We start from the raw sequence: 18,151 nt of genomic DNA, 5'->3' as shown, positions 1-18,151 counted from the left end.
CTCCGGTCACCAGGAATCTTCTTCAGTACCATGTGTAATGGAGATGACCAATTACTACAAGATGGCTGTATAATCCCCTGCTGTGATATGTGGTCAATTTCAGCCTTACAATGCTGAGACAATCTGGAGCAAGATGATGTGTGCGAGCTGCCACAGGAGGTCCGTGCGTCTCAATATGATGTGTGACTGCGTGCTTGATAGTCATCTCTTTGTAAACATGATTAGTAATATCAGGAAACTGACCCAAAACTGACTCGTACTTTGTTTCCCTATCAGGTTTCAGCAAAATAGGACTGATGGAGGAAATAGATGTCAGTCCCCTAAGGTATCGGTGGGTAGTGGTGTCCATAAGTCGTTGGTGTTTAACATAAACCAAAATGCCTCAAAAATCAGCGCCAATGATGGAAGTTGCGATGTTGGTGATGATAAAACCCCAACAGCAGGAATGACGTAAACCAATGTCAAGTGTCATAAATCGCTCCCCGTATGTTGTCATGCTGGCGTGGTGAACAGCTTGACAGGCTGGCTTGTTCTGGTCACCTAACCAACTCATCCATCTTGTTTTGTCATCACTCGTCCACACCTTTTTGAAATGTCATCACTCGTCCACACCTTTTTTCGTTTTTTTTTGTCCCATGTACGTTTGTAGATAGATGTTTTTAATCAGCCTCAGAAGGAGGAATTACACCGACCTCTGCTCCTGTGTCAATTAAAAAACGTGTACCTGTTGTCTTCTGGACAAGGTAGAACAGGTGACTATTAGAATTGATGCCAGCTGAACGAGTCGCTGGCCCCGTTGTTTCCTTGATAAGAGGGAAGACGACCACTGAAACTGCAAGGAGGGATGCACCAAGTTGCCTCAGTACCAACATTCCTTTCCTGCATGCTGTTGAGGGCTGAGGTTATGTGAAGAACGATCAGGTTGTCTCTGCCTCCTGCTGCTCCAACTCTGTCCTCTGTTGTCAAGAGGATGGTTCATGAGAGCATGGACTTGTGCTGTGAGCTGCGCTACTTGGACTCGTAAAACCGTGCAGCTCAGTAGATTCGGAGGAGCTTGGCTGAGGGTCATAACAATTATTCCTGAAAACAGGTATTCCGACTTCCATGATCCTGTCGGCAAGATCAGCAAGTTGTTCAATCCCCATCGAGTCTCTTGATGAAGCAGGGATGAGCTGAACTTTTGTTGGAAGCCGCTGTAAAAAAACAACCGTTGAAAGATGTTTCCCTCAAATTCATTGGCGTCAAGTTGATGCATTTCCCTGAGGAGTTGAGGGCTTGCAGTCTCCTAACTCTTCCGAAATGAGTAACCCGTGCAGGCGCTTCTCCTCAGACAGCGACGTTCTTCGAATGAGTTCTGCCTTTCCCGTGTCATGTGGCATTTCTTTGGGAGGTATCACGAGCAAATCCCTAACTTCTTGCGCAAACTCCAGTTGGAGAGAGGAGATGACATCGGCGAACTTAGTCTCTTGTGATGTAATGCCCCTCGTAAGAAATTGGGTCTCATCTTGAGTGAACCAGGTGGGATGGTCATTTGGCCAAAAAGGAGGAAGCTTGAGGCTCACAGCATAAATTGGGGTCTGAGGTGTCGAAATAGCATGACACGCTTCAGGTTGCTGCTCCATTCAGATCACGTCGGGGTCACCAATGTGGAAATTTGGTTTGCGCGAATTGTTGTATGTACTGTACGTCACTGTATCGTGCGTGTGAGATGTGCCGCACTGTATTACATATGGAACAAGCACTGCACTTGATGCCACGGACATGGATGTGAGAAGGACAAAGTCCAATGCGGTGAAAGGAATCCGATCGGCCCGAAGGATTAATGACCACAGGTGGACTGAGGGACGACCGGTCGGCTGCAGGGTTGAAGGTAAGACTGATGGGGTGAAGGAGGGATTATTGAATTGATGTTTTGTGAAGGGGATTATTGGTGGATTGAGAAAGGCAGGGGGGGGGAATGGACCAATGGGGGTGTTGAAAGAAAGATTGAAAGGAGCAGAGGTGTGGAGGAAAGACATCACACCGGGGAAATACAAACTAATCTTAACACATGCCCCACCCCAAACCCTTCGACAACGGGCAAAGGTCTACCTCCACATAGATTATTGAAATAACTCATCCTTGGTCTCACCTGGAGTGAATTCCCAAAACCGTCACTAAGTTAAAACAGCAAACTTGTCTTCCGATTCATGTTCAAAATATAACATTCGATTTAAATAAGTTGATCCTCTGTCATAAACTGATATGATAGATGGACAGACGAGCAAAAACCAATTGCTTCATCCTGCTTTCCGCTTCATGTGCACGGGGGAACTAGAACGGTACTCGGTTGAGCAGATACCGCCGCCAGGCTGAGCAGTTTACATTTTGTATCCTGCCGATTAGCCTGATCTGCATCCATCTGGACCTGAACTTACATCTGGTCCGCTTGTTCTTGTCACCGAACCAACTCATCCATCTTGTTTTGTCATAACTCGTCCACACCTTTTTTAAATAACATGGTGTACATCGTTTTTGGCCCCATCTTTCAATGGTGAAGAATCACTTACAAAACATTAGGACGGCACTCGTGTGAGTATCATCTTGCCTCGCGCGCTCATTCTCAACAAAAAATGCCATTGTTAACTGAACACGCTGTTGTTATCGCCCATATACCCGTACGATTCAGGCACCCTATTGTCATGTCGCATCGTTTATTGGCACGAGTTATGAACGTCGGAAATTTAATTCTTCATTCACGTCCGCTCATAGATTAGACGGTTGAAGTTTCAGATTTTTCAAATAAAGATTTCAATTCAACCAATTATGGTTGGAATACCACTTCACCGATGACGTCATCGTTATCACCCTATATATATATATACACCCCATGGCGAGTTGATGACGTGCCAAGTTTCAAATTTTCTTCGTCAAGCGGTTTTGGAGAAAATTATGTCCAAATTTTTTCCTTTAATCCAATATGGCTGCCATACCATGTGACCTATGACATCAGAGTTAGCATAAAAATATTGTTACGGTTGTGGAAATTCACAGATCACCATTCAGGTTTCCCGAAGATCAGTTATGTCGATAAGTGTGTGTCCAGGTTAGATTTCCCCACCGATGTATAACGGGCTGTGAATCATTGAGGTAGTGTTATTCTTTTCTGTCTTTTATTTTCAACAAACTACTCCTCACCATCTTCACCACGCCCGCGTGAAGCCGGTGATCTCAACCACGCCCGCGTGAAGCCGGTGATTCCCAACACGGCCGCGTTTGACGGCAAGATCGGATCAAAACGGCGAAAGGGGCAGAGCCAGCCGGGGGTGAAGGGTCGAAGGTTAAGGAGCGAAGCCGCGGGGGCTATAAAGGGCCGCGTTCGCTCGCCGTTAATCAGAACGAGTTCGCGCTGCGCTGGTGTGGTGGAGTCGTGAAGAGAGCTTGGAGAAGAACGCCGTTAATCAGAACGAGTTGAAGAACGAGCAGGAGTTGGAGAATGAGTTGAGGAGAACGAGTTGAGGAGAACAAGTTGGAGAACCAGTTGAGGAGAACGAGTTGGAGTACGAGTGGGAGTCGGGAAGAGTGCTTGGAGAGAGCGTTCGAGTTCGCGCTGCGCTGGTTGTGTTGTTCGTTGGACGCCCGTTGGAGAGTTCGGAGGTTGGAGTGCGGGCAGAGACACCGAGGGTTGCCGAACCAGGACCCAGCGAGTCACCAAAAGGGTGGCAAGGTAGCCCGCTCGGTCTCTCGGAGCCCCTTCGGTCATCCCGGCTCCGAGCAAATTATAAAGGCTCATGAGCCCGGTTCTTCCTTTCTTTCTTGGGTTTTGCATGAAAGTCTGTGGCGCCTTGTCCATAAGTAACAAACTGATTAAGTGCATGTACATTACATAATAGACATCGGCTGTAGGTTTTTGCTCGTGTCTTGTCCCCATCCCCCCATTCATTACATATGTGCATTGAAAATAAATACTCCCATTGTTTTAATGTTCGCCTGCTCGTTGCGTCCCTTCCTCCATTGACTGCCATAATTGCGTTCGAGATATTAGCTGGCTGATTATAAGCCGATAAAACGTACATCTGGTCCGACGGGGCTTGGCGATATAAAACCGCTCAGCAATCACAAATGGAACGAGCTGCTTAAGCGGCTCGTTTTCGCGCAGGTCCTGTTGAGGTATAAACTCCCGGCATTTCTGTCTGCGTGAATAATTAGGTACATCGACAATTCGGCGATCGACCCTGTAGCGCGTGGACAGAAGAGTTGGCTGGGTTTCGGCGTTGATCCGGAAGCTGCGACGAGATTGCCACGTTCGGTGGGCGCGCGCGGCCGCAATTGAGCTTAAGGCGGTCGTCCGCACGCCGGACGGGCGGAAATCTCCAACAATATTCTTCGTGGGGAGTCTCTCCAATGTTTAAGGTCTTCGTTGTCGGGGGTTGCAGGGAAAACTATTTCAAAAGCGAAAATATATAGACGCTTACGTGCGCGCACGGACACACACACACACACACACACACACACACACACACACACATACACACACACACACACACACGTACACGTGAACACACACACACAAACACGTGGACACACACAAACATGTGGACACACAAACACACACACACACATACATGTGGGGACACACACACAAACACGTGGACACACACGTGGACACACACAAACATGTGGATACACACACAAACACGTGGACACACAAGCACAAACATGTGGACACACACAAACACGTGGACACACAAACACAAACACGTGGACACACACACAAACACGTAGACACACACACACGTGGACACACACACACACACAAACACGTGGACACACACAAACATGTGGACACACAAACACGTGGACGGATACACACACACATGTGGACACACACACAAACACGTGGACACACACAAACATGTGGACACACAAACACGTGGACACACACACACACACACACACACACACACACACACACACACAAACACGTGGACACACACAAACATGTGGACACACACAAACATGTGGACACACACACACAAACACGTGGACACACACACACACACACACAAACACGTGGACACACACAAACATGTGGACACACAAACACGTGGACACATACACACAAACACGTGGACACACACACACAAACACGTGGACACACACAAACATGTGGACACACAAACACGTGGACACACACACACAAACACGTGGACACACACACAAACATGTGGACACACACACACAAACACGTGGACACATACACACAAACATGTGGACACACACACACAAACACGTGGACACACACAAACATGTGGACACACAAACACGTGGACACACACACACAAACACGTGGACACACACACAAACACGTGGACACATACACACAAACACGTGGACACATACACACAAACATGTGGACACACACACACAAACACGTGGACACACACACACAAACACGTGGACACACACACACACAAACACGTGGACACACACACACAAACACGTGGACACACACACAAACACGTGGACACACACAAACGTGGACACACAAACACGTGGACACACACACACACAAACACGTGGACACACACAAACATGTGGATACACAAACACGTGGACGGATACACACACACATGTGGACACACACACAAACACGTGGACACACACAAACATGTGGACACACAAACACGTGGACACACACACACACACACAAACACGTGGACACACACAAACATGTGGACACACACAAACATGTGGACACACACACAAACACGTGGACACACACACACACAAACACGTGGACACACACAAACATGTGGACACACAAACACGTGGACACATACACACAAACACGTGGACACACACACAAACACGTGGACACACACAAACATGTGGACACACAAACACGTGGACACACACACACAAACACGTGGACACACACACACAAACATGTGGACACACACACAAACACGTGGACACACACACAAACACGTGGACACATACACACAAACACGTGGACACACACACACAAACACGTGGACACATACACACAAACACGTGGACACACACACACAAACATGTGGACACACACAAACACGTGGACACACAAACACAAACACACAAACACAAACACGTGGACACACACACAAACACGTGGACACACACAAACATGTGGACACACAAACACGTGGACACACACACACACAAACACGTGGACACACACAAACATGTGGACACACAAACACGTGGACGGATACACACACACATGTGGACACACACACAAACACGTGGACACACACAAACATGTGGACACACAAACACGTGGACACACACACACACGTGGACACACACAAACATGTGGACACACACAAACACGTGGACACACACACACACACAAACACGTGGACACACACAAACATGTGGACACACAAACACGTGGACACATACACACAAACACGTGGACACACACACACAAACACGTGGACACACACACACAAACACGTGGACACACACAAACATGTGGACACACAAACACGTGGACACACACACACAAACACGTGGACACACACACACAAACATGTGGACACACACACACACAAACACATGGACACACACACACACAAACACGTGGACACACACAAACATGTGGACACACAAACACGTGGACACACAAACACGTGGACACATACACACAAACACGTGGACACACACACAAACACGTGGACACACACACAAACACGTGGACACACACACACAAACATGTGGACACACACACACAAACACGTGGACACACACACACAAACACGTGGACACACACACACAAACACGTGGACACACACACACAAACACGTGGACACACACACACAAACACGTGGACACACACACAAACACGTGGACACACACAAACATGTGGACACACAAACACGTGGACACACAAACACGTGGACACACACACACAAACACGTGGACACACACACAAACACGTGGACACACACACACAAACACGTGGACACACACACAAACACGTGGACACACACAAACATGTGGACACACAAACACGTGGACACACACACACAAACACGTGGACACACACACAAACACGTGGACACACACACACAAACACGTGGACACACACACAAACACACCAATAGTCTCGCAATTTTTTTTTTACCGGATTCAAATCTTCAACAACATTGAATCGAAAAACCTGACAATTTGACATTTTTCCTCATTCCCGGTGGAACTTTCAGCAACGTTTCATTCACTTTGATTTGGTTGGGAAGAGTGGGGATTCGCGATCACACGTCATGATCCACTTCTCTCGTGAAGGTTTCAATTTCTTCCTCCGTTTTCTGCAACTTATTTTGTTCATCAAAATGTTGTCCTTGATGTAAACCGAAGGCCGAAACCAAAGGTTACCCGTGGATCCTGCTCGGCAACACACGTGTGGGGAGAGGAAGCATCAAAACTTTACAAACCAAAAGCAATTTTCTTTGATGGAGACGTCGCACCAATCAGGGCCGCTGGCTGCATTGGGCGGGGCTTGCGTATTGGGGGCGGTGCACACGTGGGCGTGGCGAACGCACTGGGAGTGACAAGCACTGGGCGTGGTGTCCACACTTTGAGTGACGTAAGCACTGGGCGTGGTGTCCACACTGGGAGTGACGTAAGCACTGGGCGTGGTGTCCACACTTGGAGTGACGTAAGCACTGGGCGTGGTATATACACTTGGAGTGACGTAAGCACTGGGCGTGGTATATACACTTGGAGTGACGTAGGCACTGGGCGTGGTATATACACTTGGAGTGACGTAAGCACTGGGCGTGGTGTACGCACTGGGCGTGACGTAAGTACTGGGCGTGGCGTTCATACAGTCACCGTGTCGGCACCTGTTGATCGCCCGTTCTCCGGTTGTAGTTGTGTTTGTTGTTGTAGTTGAGCCCCCTCGACGCTCCGACGTCCACATTGGTGTCCCTACTGCAAGGCGTCGCTCCGTTGGGAGGGACGAGGGATGCACGTTGTTCATGTTGGGGATATTTTTCAGGTTTAGAGACATTTCTGACGGAGTCGGGTGTCGCTGCCCGCGATCTGTAATCACAGAGATTCCGAGGTAAGCGATTTCGCTGACGGTCGGTCTATGTCTATGGGATGATGCACAGGGGGTAATGGAAGGTTTGTGAACACACCGACGACGCTGCGATGTGCGGAGTGTCCAGCTCGAGGTTCGCTGTAACGAGCGATGTTGTGACGACCCTGTCTGTGATTCACCGAGTAGTTTGTTTTGTAACGAGCGACGTGGAAGATCGGCGCGAATGGATTGACGTTCGTTCTGAACCTGAACGTTGGGCAAGGCCAAGGTCACCACGGACCTGGGGCTGTGATGTGGAGCGACGGGTCAATGAAATATTAAATAAATGGGTCTTTGGGTCACGTGGTGAGTGGGGTGTAAGCCCCAATGGGGGAAGTGGCAACCCTCCAAAACGTGGCGAGTCGGGTGTAAGCCCCAATGGGGGAAGTGGAAAATCTACAAAACATGGCGAGTAGGGTGTAAGCCCCAATGGGGGAAGTGGCAACCCTCCAAAACGTGGCGAGTCGGGTGTAAGCCCCAATGGGGGAAGTGGCAAATCTACAAAACATGGCGAGTAGGGTGTAAGCCCCAATGGGGGAAGTGGAAAATCTACAAAACATGGCGAGTAGGGTGTAAGCCCCAATGGGGGAAGTGGCAACCCTCCAAAACGTGGCGAGTAGGGTGTAAGCCCCAATGGGGGAAGTGGAAAATCTACAAAACATGGCGAGTAGGGTGTAAGCCCCAATGGGGGAAGTGGAAAATCTGCAAAACATGGCGAGTGGGGTGTAAGCCCCAATGGGGGAAATGGCAAATCTGCAAAACATGGCGAGTGGGGTGTAAGCCCCAATGGGGGAAGTGGCAACCCTCCAAAACGTGGCGAGTCGGATGTAAGCCCCAATGGGGGAAGTGGCAAATCTGCAAAACATGGCGAGTGGGGTGTAAGCCCCAATGGGGGAAGTGGCAACCCTCCAAAACGTGGCGAGTCGGGTGTAAGCCCCAATGGGGGAAGTGGCAAATCTGCAAAACATGGCGAGTGGGGTGTAAGCCCCAATGGGGGAAGTGGCAACCCTCCAAAACGTGGCGAGTCGGATGTAAGCCCCAATGGGGAAAGTGGCAAATCTGCAAAACATGGCGAGTGGGGTGTAAGCCCCAATGGGGGAAGTGGCAACCCTCCAAAACGTGGCGAGTCGGGTGTAAGCCCCAATGGGGGAAGTGGCAAATCTACAAAACATGGCGAGTGGGGTGTAAGCCCCAATGGGGGAAGTGGAAAATCTGCAAAACATGGCGAGTAGGGTGTAAGCCCCAATGGGGGAAGTAAAGTGGCAAATCTACAAAACATGGCGAGTGGGGTGTAAGCCCCAATGGGGGAAGTGGCAAATCTACAAAACATGGCGAGTAGGGTGTAAGCCCCAATGGGGGAAGTGGCAACCCTCCAAAACGTGGCGAGTCGGGTGTAAGCCCCAATGGGGGAAGTGGCAAATCTACAAAACATGGCGAGTAGGGTGTGAGCCCCAATGGGGGAAGTGGCAGCTCTCCAAAACGTGGCGAGTACGGTGTAAGCCCCAATGGGGGAAGTGGCAACCCTCCAAAACGTGGCGAGTCGGGTGTAAGCCCCAATGGGGGAAGTGGCAAATCTACAAAACATGGCGAGTAGGGTGTAAGCCCCAATGGGGGAAGTGGCAGCTCTCCAAAACGTGGCGAGTAGGGTGTAAGCCCCAATGGGGGAAGTGGCAGCTCTCCAAAACATGGCGAGTAAGGTGTAAGCCCCAATGGGGGAAGTGGCAGCTCTCCAAAACGTGGCAATAAAGCGGATGTGCTTCCAAATTCTGTTGGATTTGAATTGTTGGTATTATTATCATTATTTGTTTATATATATTTCTCTCTTTGTTCAATATGCTATGATGGTCATGTAAATGTTCACTTTTAAAATAAAGATTTAAACTTACCAGAGAGAACGCAAGCTGAATACAGTGAGTGGGTGCTTCCTCCTTTCTGGCGATGACATAATGGTTCAATGTGCAGAACATGTTTCTAAAAGCAAATCGATTTGGGTTTTACTTTATTAACCTGATAAATGTACAATGCGAACGGGCACCTGCGCGACATGCTATGATGAGACCCATTTTAATGTCCCTTGTTGTTTGAATTGATATATATATATATATATATATATATATATATATATATATATATATATATATATATATATATATACACAGTTGTTGAGTTTAACCTGAGATGAGTGAACAAGTCGCCACCAGGCCCCAGCGCACGTGGTCCATACACCCCCCCCCGGTCTGCCCCCTCAAGACTCGAAATATGAATGGGGGTGCTTCCTGAACGGGCGGCTTGACACGTGCATTCTATGAGCCCCTGCTCTATTGGGATGTCCTGATTAGTTGAAACCATTCCTTGCTTTCCCAGTATTCCAGGACTAGCTTGATGGATATTGGAGACAACAGCAATGTTGGAAGACAAAATGATGGAGACTGACAACAAGTGAAGGGTGGGTAAGGATGAGGGGTCGGGGAGGACGTGAGGTATGGGTATGATGCATGCAAAATCGAAATAGGAATTTTGATGGGGTGGGTGTGGTTGGTTTAATGGGGATAAAGATCATGGTTTTGGAAGGGGGGTTATCTGAGATGGTGGTGAATAGCTGTGTTGAAGACCTGGAGGGAAGAATTAGATCGAAGAGAATGTGGAAGTTTATTTCACCAGTGCATGGAAAAAAAAAAATACAAAGTGGAACATTATTGGGGGTGAGCAGTTATGCTGGATTTAGGTAGTTTCTGGTTTTTGTAATGGAAGGGGGTTTATGGGGGACCGTGTGCCTTGCTGGTGCTGCGGGGGGTGGGAGGGACAAAAAACAGAAAGAGCAAAGGGTGCAAGACCACAAAGGACGTGACGGAGACCACCGACCCATTTGTGATGGCATAGTGATAGGCCAATAGACTCAGCTTAATTTTGGGTCATTCAAATAATCTTGAAGGACTTGGTTTCCACAGAATTGAGCTGAGCAAGGTGTGAGCCAGGGGAGCGAGCCCAGAGGGGGAGACCAGTACTCCATCAAGCTGCAGTTGAAGGCCTTGTAAGCAGACTTTGTATGACGGAGTATACCCAGGAGCGCCTTTGGAGGTCAACTTTGAAATGTGGTCTCCCCAATACAGATCATGCTGATAGTGAGACCCAGGAGTTTGAGTGATTGAACTTCCTCAAGAAGATTGTTAGGAAAGTCGATGTGGGGGGGGGGGGGGTGAGACGGCCCTTTTAGAGAGAGAGAGAGATAGAGATAGATAGATTTGTCAGGGTTAAGTGCCATCCAAGTGTTTGACTAGTTTGTGATTTTTGGCAAGGTCTGAAGAGCTGTAAGAAGCTGCTGCCTACCTGCCTACCTGCCTACCGGAAGGATGAGGAATGTCACGGCAGAGGATGGAGTCTTCCTCAAATAGATAAAAGGGATTTTCCAGAGAGATCATTGATGAAGATCAAGAATAGGACTGGGCTGAGTTCACTGCCTCGGGAGAGGAGATTAAAAGATTCCGTTGAGCACCACACATTGGCGATGAGAGTAGAGGAAGTCAGGAAGCCATGTGTGGAGATGGTCTTGGATTCCATAGGCAGAGAGATTGGAGAGTAAGGCAGGATGCCAGACAATAACAAAATCTTGAGATGTCCATGAGAGACGGCCCTGATCTCGTGTCTGATATTGAGTGCCTCCATCCATTGTCGGGTGAGTCGAAGCAGCAAGTCCGAGGTGTAGTGACCTGGTCTGAAACCAAATTGGTGATCTGAGATGAGGTTTTTGGAGAAAAGGATGGATTCCATATCAACTGTGATGATCGATTCCATGACTTTGATGATTGGAAGCAAGCTGATAGATCTGTAGTCAGGGGGATCAGTTGTTGCACATATTTTTATTCAATGTGGTGATTTTAGCTGATTCCAAGCAGAGGGAAGATGGCCTCGGGTGACAGGGTGAAAATAACAGAGATAGGATGTACAAGAGCAGGTTTTTTGGACATATGTATGGGCTGATGCCATCTGGTCAAATTGCAGAGTCAGTCTGGTTGAAAGAACCTCCTCGGGTGCAAAAGATAGATCTCAGGAGCAGTTGGGTACGACGGGGAAGGGTGGGTACAGAGAATGAGGGGTTGGAGGTCACAAGAATGGGAAGCAAACACAGAATTGAGGCATTCGGCCTTCTCACGAGCACATGCGGGGTAATAATATGCGCGACTTGGCTGCTTTGTTGACAATATTTAATCGACGCTGTTCCCCCAACAAAGCAAACCTCAACACAAATGCTTCTAATGGAAAAATCAAGTCCAACACATGTCACCTGCTCTAAAACCCTGGGTTCCATTTTGTGTGCTGCGTGTGGATGTTTCTTCGCAAGGTTTCGATCCCTCTCTCCTCGTATGATGACGGATACCAGATTTTTTTTTTCCTTTTATATTATTATTTATCTCAGTAAGTTGTCTCTCCCTCTCTTTTTTTGGGGGGTTTATTTTTTTCATCTCTTTTAAGAAAATTGATGGAAGAGATTTGAAGACCGTGCGAGTGGTGGCGTTGTTTGTGTCGGGGTATACTCGAGAATAATTTGTGAAAACAAATCCCCATATTTGGCGGATTTTTATGTCGACAGCAATTTACCGATCGTTTAAAATCTTTTCATTGCACCAACCCAAAGAGCCCGCTCTTGTGAAAGATACCATGAGATATTTGGTGCAAACATTATGGGAAAGGCAGCCAAATGCCCCTTCAATGTATTGCCTACTCCATAAATATGGTGGATTCTCACTTCCCCTCCCACTCCCTCAAGTCCAAACCCTTACATCCCACATTCCCACTCATGTTCTCATTTCCATAACTCTCTTTCTTTTCTCAATTATCTTTTCTTTTCTTTTCTTTTTTTCTTCTTTCGACTCAAAACTTTTCAGACAAGGTTACTTGTATGTTCTCTCCTATTATCCTCCACCCCTCCCCCTTTTATTTACTTACTTCAGATTATTTTGCTCTTCCATTTCCCTTCCCAAAGGTGTGCACAGCCACCAAAGTGTTTCGTGGCAAGAACCCTTCCAGCCTTGAACATCCAACGTGAATCCGGTGGATTAAAAAACGACGGGTACAGCAGAGGCTCTTCAACGAGGATAAATGGGGTTTTGAAGAGGGAGTGTCGGAGACATGGGTTGCGCTCAGTCTGGCCGGACTTTAATGGGCTTCTTGAGGCCTTTGCATATTGTCATCCTTGGGTTGGATTCAGCGGGAAAGACGACGGTGCTTTATCGCCTCAAGCTGGGAGAGTTTGTAAACACTGTTCCCACAATCGGCTTCAACACGGAGCGAATCGGGGGTGGATTACAAGGTGGCTCGTTTCGTTTCTGGGACGTCGGTGGACAGGAGCGACTGCGGCCATTATGGCGGTCATACGCACGTGGGGCAGACGGAATAATCTACGTGGTGGACTCTGCCGACCGAGAGCGGCTCGAGGAGTCCCGTACCGAACTGCATCGTGCTGCCCGTGCGCCCGAAATGCAGGGCGTCCCCGTCCTTGTCGTGGCCAATAAGCAAGACCTTCCTGCGGCCCTGTCGCCAGGGGATTTAGAAAGGGAGCTGGGTTTGGCCGAGCTCGGACCCGGTACGTTGCGTCACCTGCAGCCGGCGTGCGCCATCATCGGAGAGGGCCTTACGGAAGGCTTGGACAAGCTCCATGACATGGTGTTGCAAAGGCGCAGTTTACTCAAGCAGCAACAGCAGAAGAAAAAGAAGTGTTGAAAAGATGGTTTCCAAGAAAATGGTTTCATCTGATGTTTGTATTTCAAACCAGGCAAGGCCTTTGACGTAATACGCCGTACCATTAGCGGCGGAAATCTACAGTTAAAGCAGAACTGTTGGGAAGTGCTTTGTTGAACAGGTATTGTCATTTTCATCACCTTTACTTTTACCTTAGATTTGCATGTTTACAGATGTATCAAAAACACCTTTCCTGGATATATATATATATATATATATATATATATATATATATATATATATATATATATATATATATATATATATATATATATATATATATATATATATATATATATATATATATATATATATATATATATATATATATATATATATATATATATATAAATATGAGTAGGTTTGTTTGTTTGTTTCTTATACATTTCCAAACTCTTGGGCAAATTTGCTGTTCCGCATTATTTTCGTACGTTGAAGGTAAACGTCACACTAAAACCTTTCGATTCCTCCTCATTGATATCAAAACATAAATAACGCCACTTTTGGGCAATTGAGTGCTCTTATGTGACCAGACCCCCTCGGTGGGACGAGGGGTGGAGCTTGGCTTGCACATCCTCGCTGTCGTGTCAAAGGTCTGCTCCGTCACCAATTGAAGCGGTTGCATATATATATATTTTCCATATTCAAAATTCAACTTCATCAACCAAGGGGTCTCCATGGGACCCCACTGAGTCCAATGAATGGTGGCACAATACCATCTGACAAGGGAATGAGGAGGCCATTTGGCCCATCATTGCCATGTTGCATTCCCGAGTTCCCTCGTATGTTAACTTTTCACTGTTCGTACATTCTTGAATTTCCTTATGACTTCATCTTGGCTCATAACAATCTTCTTGACGCATTGCGAAAGTCTTAATAACCAGTCTCTGTCTGTCTGTCTGCATCCAGACTCGCTTTTGAGCTGTCTAACCTTGGTCCAAATCTCAACCCTGCAATTAAATGATCACCCTCGTGTTTCACATGCAGGGAGATGCATCACTGTATTGTGTATGTTGTCCATTGTTGGGACGTTGAGACTAAAGACCTGTCTGCCAGCACGGTCGGTGTCTTTTTGCGAAGAGGTGGTGAGATGTTGTCGACTCTGAACAAATCACTAATTCCTCTCCAAACTTCAGGTAGCGAGTGATCCTGTGTTCTGGGGTATTCCTGCACACCAGGTGATTCTCACTTTGCTATCCCAGAGTGTGGTTACTGTGTGGGCTCCAACTCTCACACTATAAACAGTTTCTCCCTCACAAGTGATGTGACACCTGTGAACGGCCATCTTTGCTGACAAAAGAATAACATATATATATATATATATATATATATATATATATATATGTGTGTGTGTGTACATATGATGTATATACAGTATATATATTTGTTATATTTTCTTCCCACTGCTTGTTATGATGCCATTTTGATAAAAAATATAACTGAATGCACTTTTTTTTTGAGAACATTCGTACTGATGAAGGAATTGTTTGACGCATAATCCTTGAATGAAAGTGGATAAAGAGGTTCTTGCGCTGGACGCATGCTGTGCTTTATATTTATGATACCCATAGCAGGCCTTGGATTGAATATGCTGATATACGATGATAACTACAAAGCTGTTCTACTTAAGGCTCGACTTTCTAACCGTGTTTCCCACAAAAACTGTCTTGCAATTCCGCGTGCATGTGACGTACGCTTCCTCGGTCATCCAGTCTGTTTCTCCACGTTACCTCGCGGACCAGTCACAATGGCCTTGTTGCATCCCGCGTGCACACCTGGATCCGAACAATGCTGCTTCAAGTCGAATCGCTGGCTTTATGCTTTGATGACATGAGGATTTTCGTTCCTCCGTGCTTGTGTGCAGGAGGGAGTGCACAGTACAGCACTACGTTTGTTCCACAAATATGAGTGAAATCATAGTTGCCTTTGCTTGCTTGAATGTGCCACTCGCGGCGCATTTCCTTCTTCGTCGTCCTGATGATTATTTGATCAAGAGGTTGTACAACTCGTGGCAGTGATTTTTGGGGGATCTCGTGCTGTGCAGCTCGATGCTCGAGGATAATAAAGCATTGTCTGCTCTCTGGCCGTCTTCCATCGGCGCAGTTCAAAGGTGAACGTCATGGGCCGGTCCAGCTAGCCGAGACACGACCTGCGGCGCCGATTCGACAAATGTCATTCTTGGATCTCCCATAAGTGTTTGTTCACTCTCATGTGGAAGGGGAAGGACCGAAAGAGAAATATTTTATCTGTGTTAACTAACTGCATCATCCGATGGATCTGGGGGAGGGGCCGGGGCCGGGGCCGTGGGATGGGGTGGGTTATGGACAAACCTCTATTTGGGCTTTGTGTTTTGAATGTAAAACCAGGGAATGTAACCCAACCTTTCTGAAGGAATCCTTAACAGGTTTGTTGTTATGGCTTGAACTTTTTAATAACCGTGACGTCATTTTCTGCAAATATATATATATATTTTCTTTTTAATATCAATTGTTTACCAGCATGTTAAAATGTAAGTTGAATGACTTGTATTATTATTATTATTATTGTACATGCATGTTTTTTTTTTTTTTTTTGTTTCCTCCCATGAAAGCCAAACCTGCTGATAAATTTATTTTGTCTTGCCTCCAATAAAGATTTCTTTCAATGAAACTTTTGACAGAGTAACGATCTAGGAATTTGTGACGATTTCAGGTGAAATGTCCTGGTTGATTGGGTTCGGGCGGATGTTCCATGATCGGCCGATTTTTAGATGACGACCCCTGTGTTGAGGTTTCCCAGAAAAACAAAATTTTTTTTTTTTTATCATCGTTCAGGATTTCTCCATAATTGTTGTATTTATTTATTTGTCTTTTGAACCGTTCCCGCCCTTGGATGAACAGACAAATTCCTTTTACCCTGATGTTGGAAACTTGTAAAGGGTCTGGCCGTGTTCCTGGGAGGTGGAAAGATCTACAGGGGAGACGGGATCGGAGCTTGGCCTTCCATTCGTGTTTCCTGTTTTCGTGCACAAAGCCCCCTCAGCCGTGGAACACCCGAGGGATGAAGAGAGAATGGGAGGGGGGAGGGGGGTATTTGAGCTGGGAATCCCAAAGCATGAAGCTTACAGGGAGGTACGTTGGTTTAAAGTCAAACAAAGGAAACGCCTTTAACGGTCGTATTTTCATCTTTAAAGAAATAATACAAAGATTAGAACAAAACAATCCACACCGAGTGATTTGAATGACTGATATAGGCAGTGGTGGGTTGGGGGTGGGGGTCAGTCCCACCCCCCTCGTAGTTCAATGGGAGTAATGGAGACAACTGGACCTGCTCGACAATCCTTTTAATTAATAGTATTTTGTACTACTGCGCAACCACCATGATTACTCACAGACAGTGAAGTGGGGTCTGATCTCTAACCCCACCTTAGAAGCAATGTACTTGCACTACTGGATCATGGCAATGGTATTTGATGTAATCATTTAACAGTGAAATATCTATATTTATTTTTTGACTGAAGTAAATAACTTGGCTTTTTGGTGGAACCAATAAAACCACATTCTAGTTATTTGCTTTGTGTAAGTTCAGAGTACGATTGTAAATTTATTATCTGTGAACAATTATTTTGGCCATTGTCAGCAGTTTTTCATAGGTAGGGGAGGGGTGTTTTGGAAAAAATAATAATAAAAAATTGCAAATGTAATAAATGGATGACTTCAATAGAAGGAACTTTGATGCAGGAGCAGGTCATTCAGCCCATCACACATCCACACACACTGCTGCTACGAGTCCTGCCAATATCCCTATACCCCTCCAAGTCTATCGCCAATGCTTCGATGTTCCTGTCTCGTCCAATTGAAACTTACCAACCACCTCCACTGCTCCCACCTTTCGAGGGATATCATTCAGATCATTAACTAGAATGGCATTCGGTAGAGCGCATAACTCGACCAGGCGGCTGAACCGTTTACATTTTGCATCCCACTGATAACCCGGATCTGGATTTGGACCTGAACCAAGTTCGAATCAACTTGTTCTCGTCGCCTCCCCATCTCATCCACCTCGTTTTTGTCACAACTCGTCCACAACTTTTTTGAGATATCATGATGTATATTAGTCAGGTCAAACAACAGCCTGGTGTTGGCGCAGTGGTTAGGGCAGCTGCTTGGGACCCAAAAGGTCCTGAGTTCAAGCCTCGTTGGGCCACTGAATATATATATATATATATACACCAAGTCGTATAACACCAGGGGGTTGACTCAGCCTGTCATCCTTCCGAGGTCGGCGAAATGAGTACCAGTGTACTGGGCCGGTGTATACCCCGGTTAA

At 46.7% G+C, this 18,151-nt stretch overlaps 1 protein-coding gene and 1 long non-coding RNA gene across 5 annotated transcripts in view; one reads left to right on the top strand and one right to left on the bottom strand.

Moving 5' to 3' along the window:
• Window positions 1-18,151, bottom strand: part of LOC147029174 (uncharacterized) — a 76,404-nt gene that overhangs the window by 31,244 nt on the left and 27,009 nt on the right. The window lies entirely within an intron of this gene.
• On the top strand, window positions 7,832-17,939 carry LOC147029175 (ADP-ribosylation factor-like protein 4C). Of its 3 annotated transcripts, XR_015056830.1 has the most exons (3): window positions 7,832-8,089; window positions 13,089-13,964; window positions 16,723-17,939. XR_015056830.1 is itself a non-coding variant. In XM_085876412.1 (2 exons), exon 2 carries the CDS (start codon window positions 13,235-13,237, stop codon window positions 13,823-13,825), a length of 591 nt encoding a protein of 196 aa, XP_085732538.1. In that variant the 5' UTR covers window positions 7,832-8,089; window positions 13,089-13,234; the 3' UTR covers window positions 13,826-14,028. The 3 variants fall into 3 exon arrangements, 2 of the variants coding, with proteins under 2 accessions (XP_085732538.1, XP_085732539.1); XM_085876412.1 differs by lacking the exon at window positions 16,723-17,939 and having other exon boundaries at window positions 13,089-14,028; XM_085876413.1 differs by lacking the exons at window positions 7,832-8,089; window positions 16,723-17,939 and adding an exon at window positions 10,372-10,553 and having other exon boundaries at window positions 13,089-14,028.

Source organism: Eptatretus burgeri, chromosome 4, assembly GCF_056783735.1.
Source record: "Eptatretus burgeri isolate ZD-2024b chromosome 4, Ebu_testis_v1, whole genome shotgun sequence".
NCBI lineage: Eukaryota > Metazoa > Chordata > Myxini > Myxiniformes > Myxinidae > Eptatretus > Eptatretus burgeri.
This window is presented reverse-complemented; position numbering and strand designations above follow the sequence as displayed.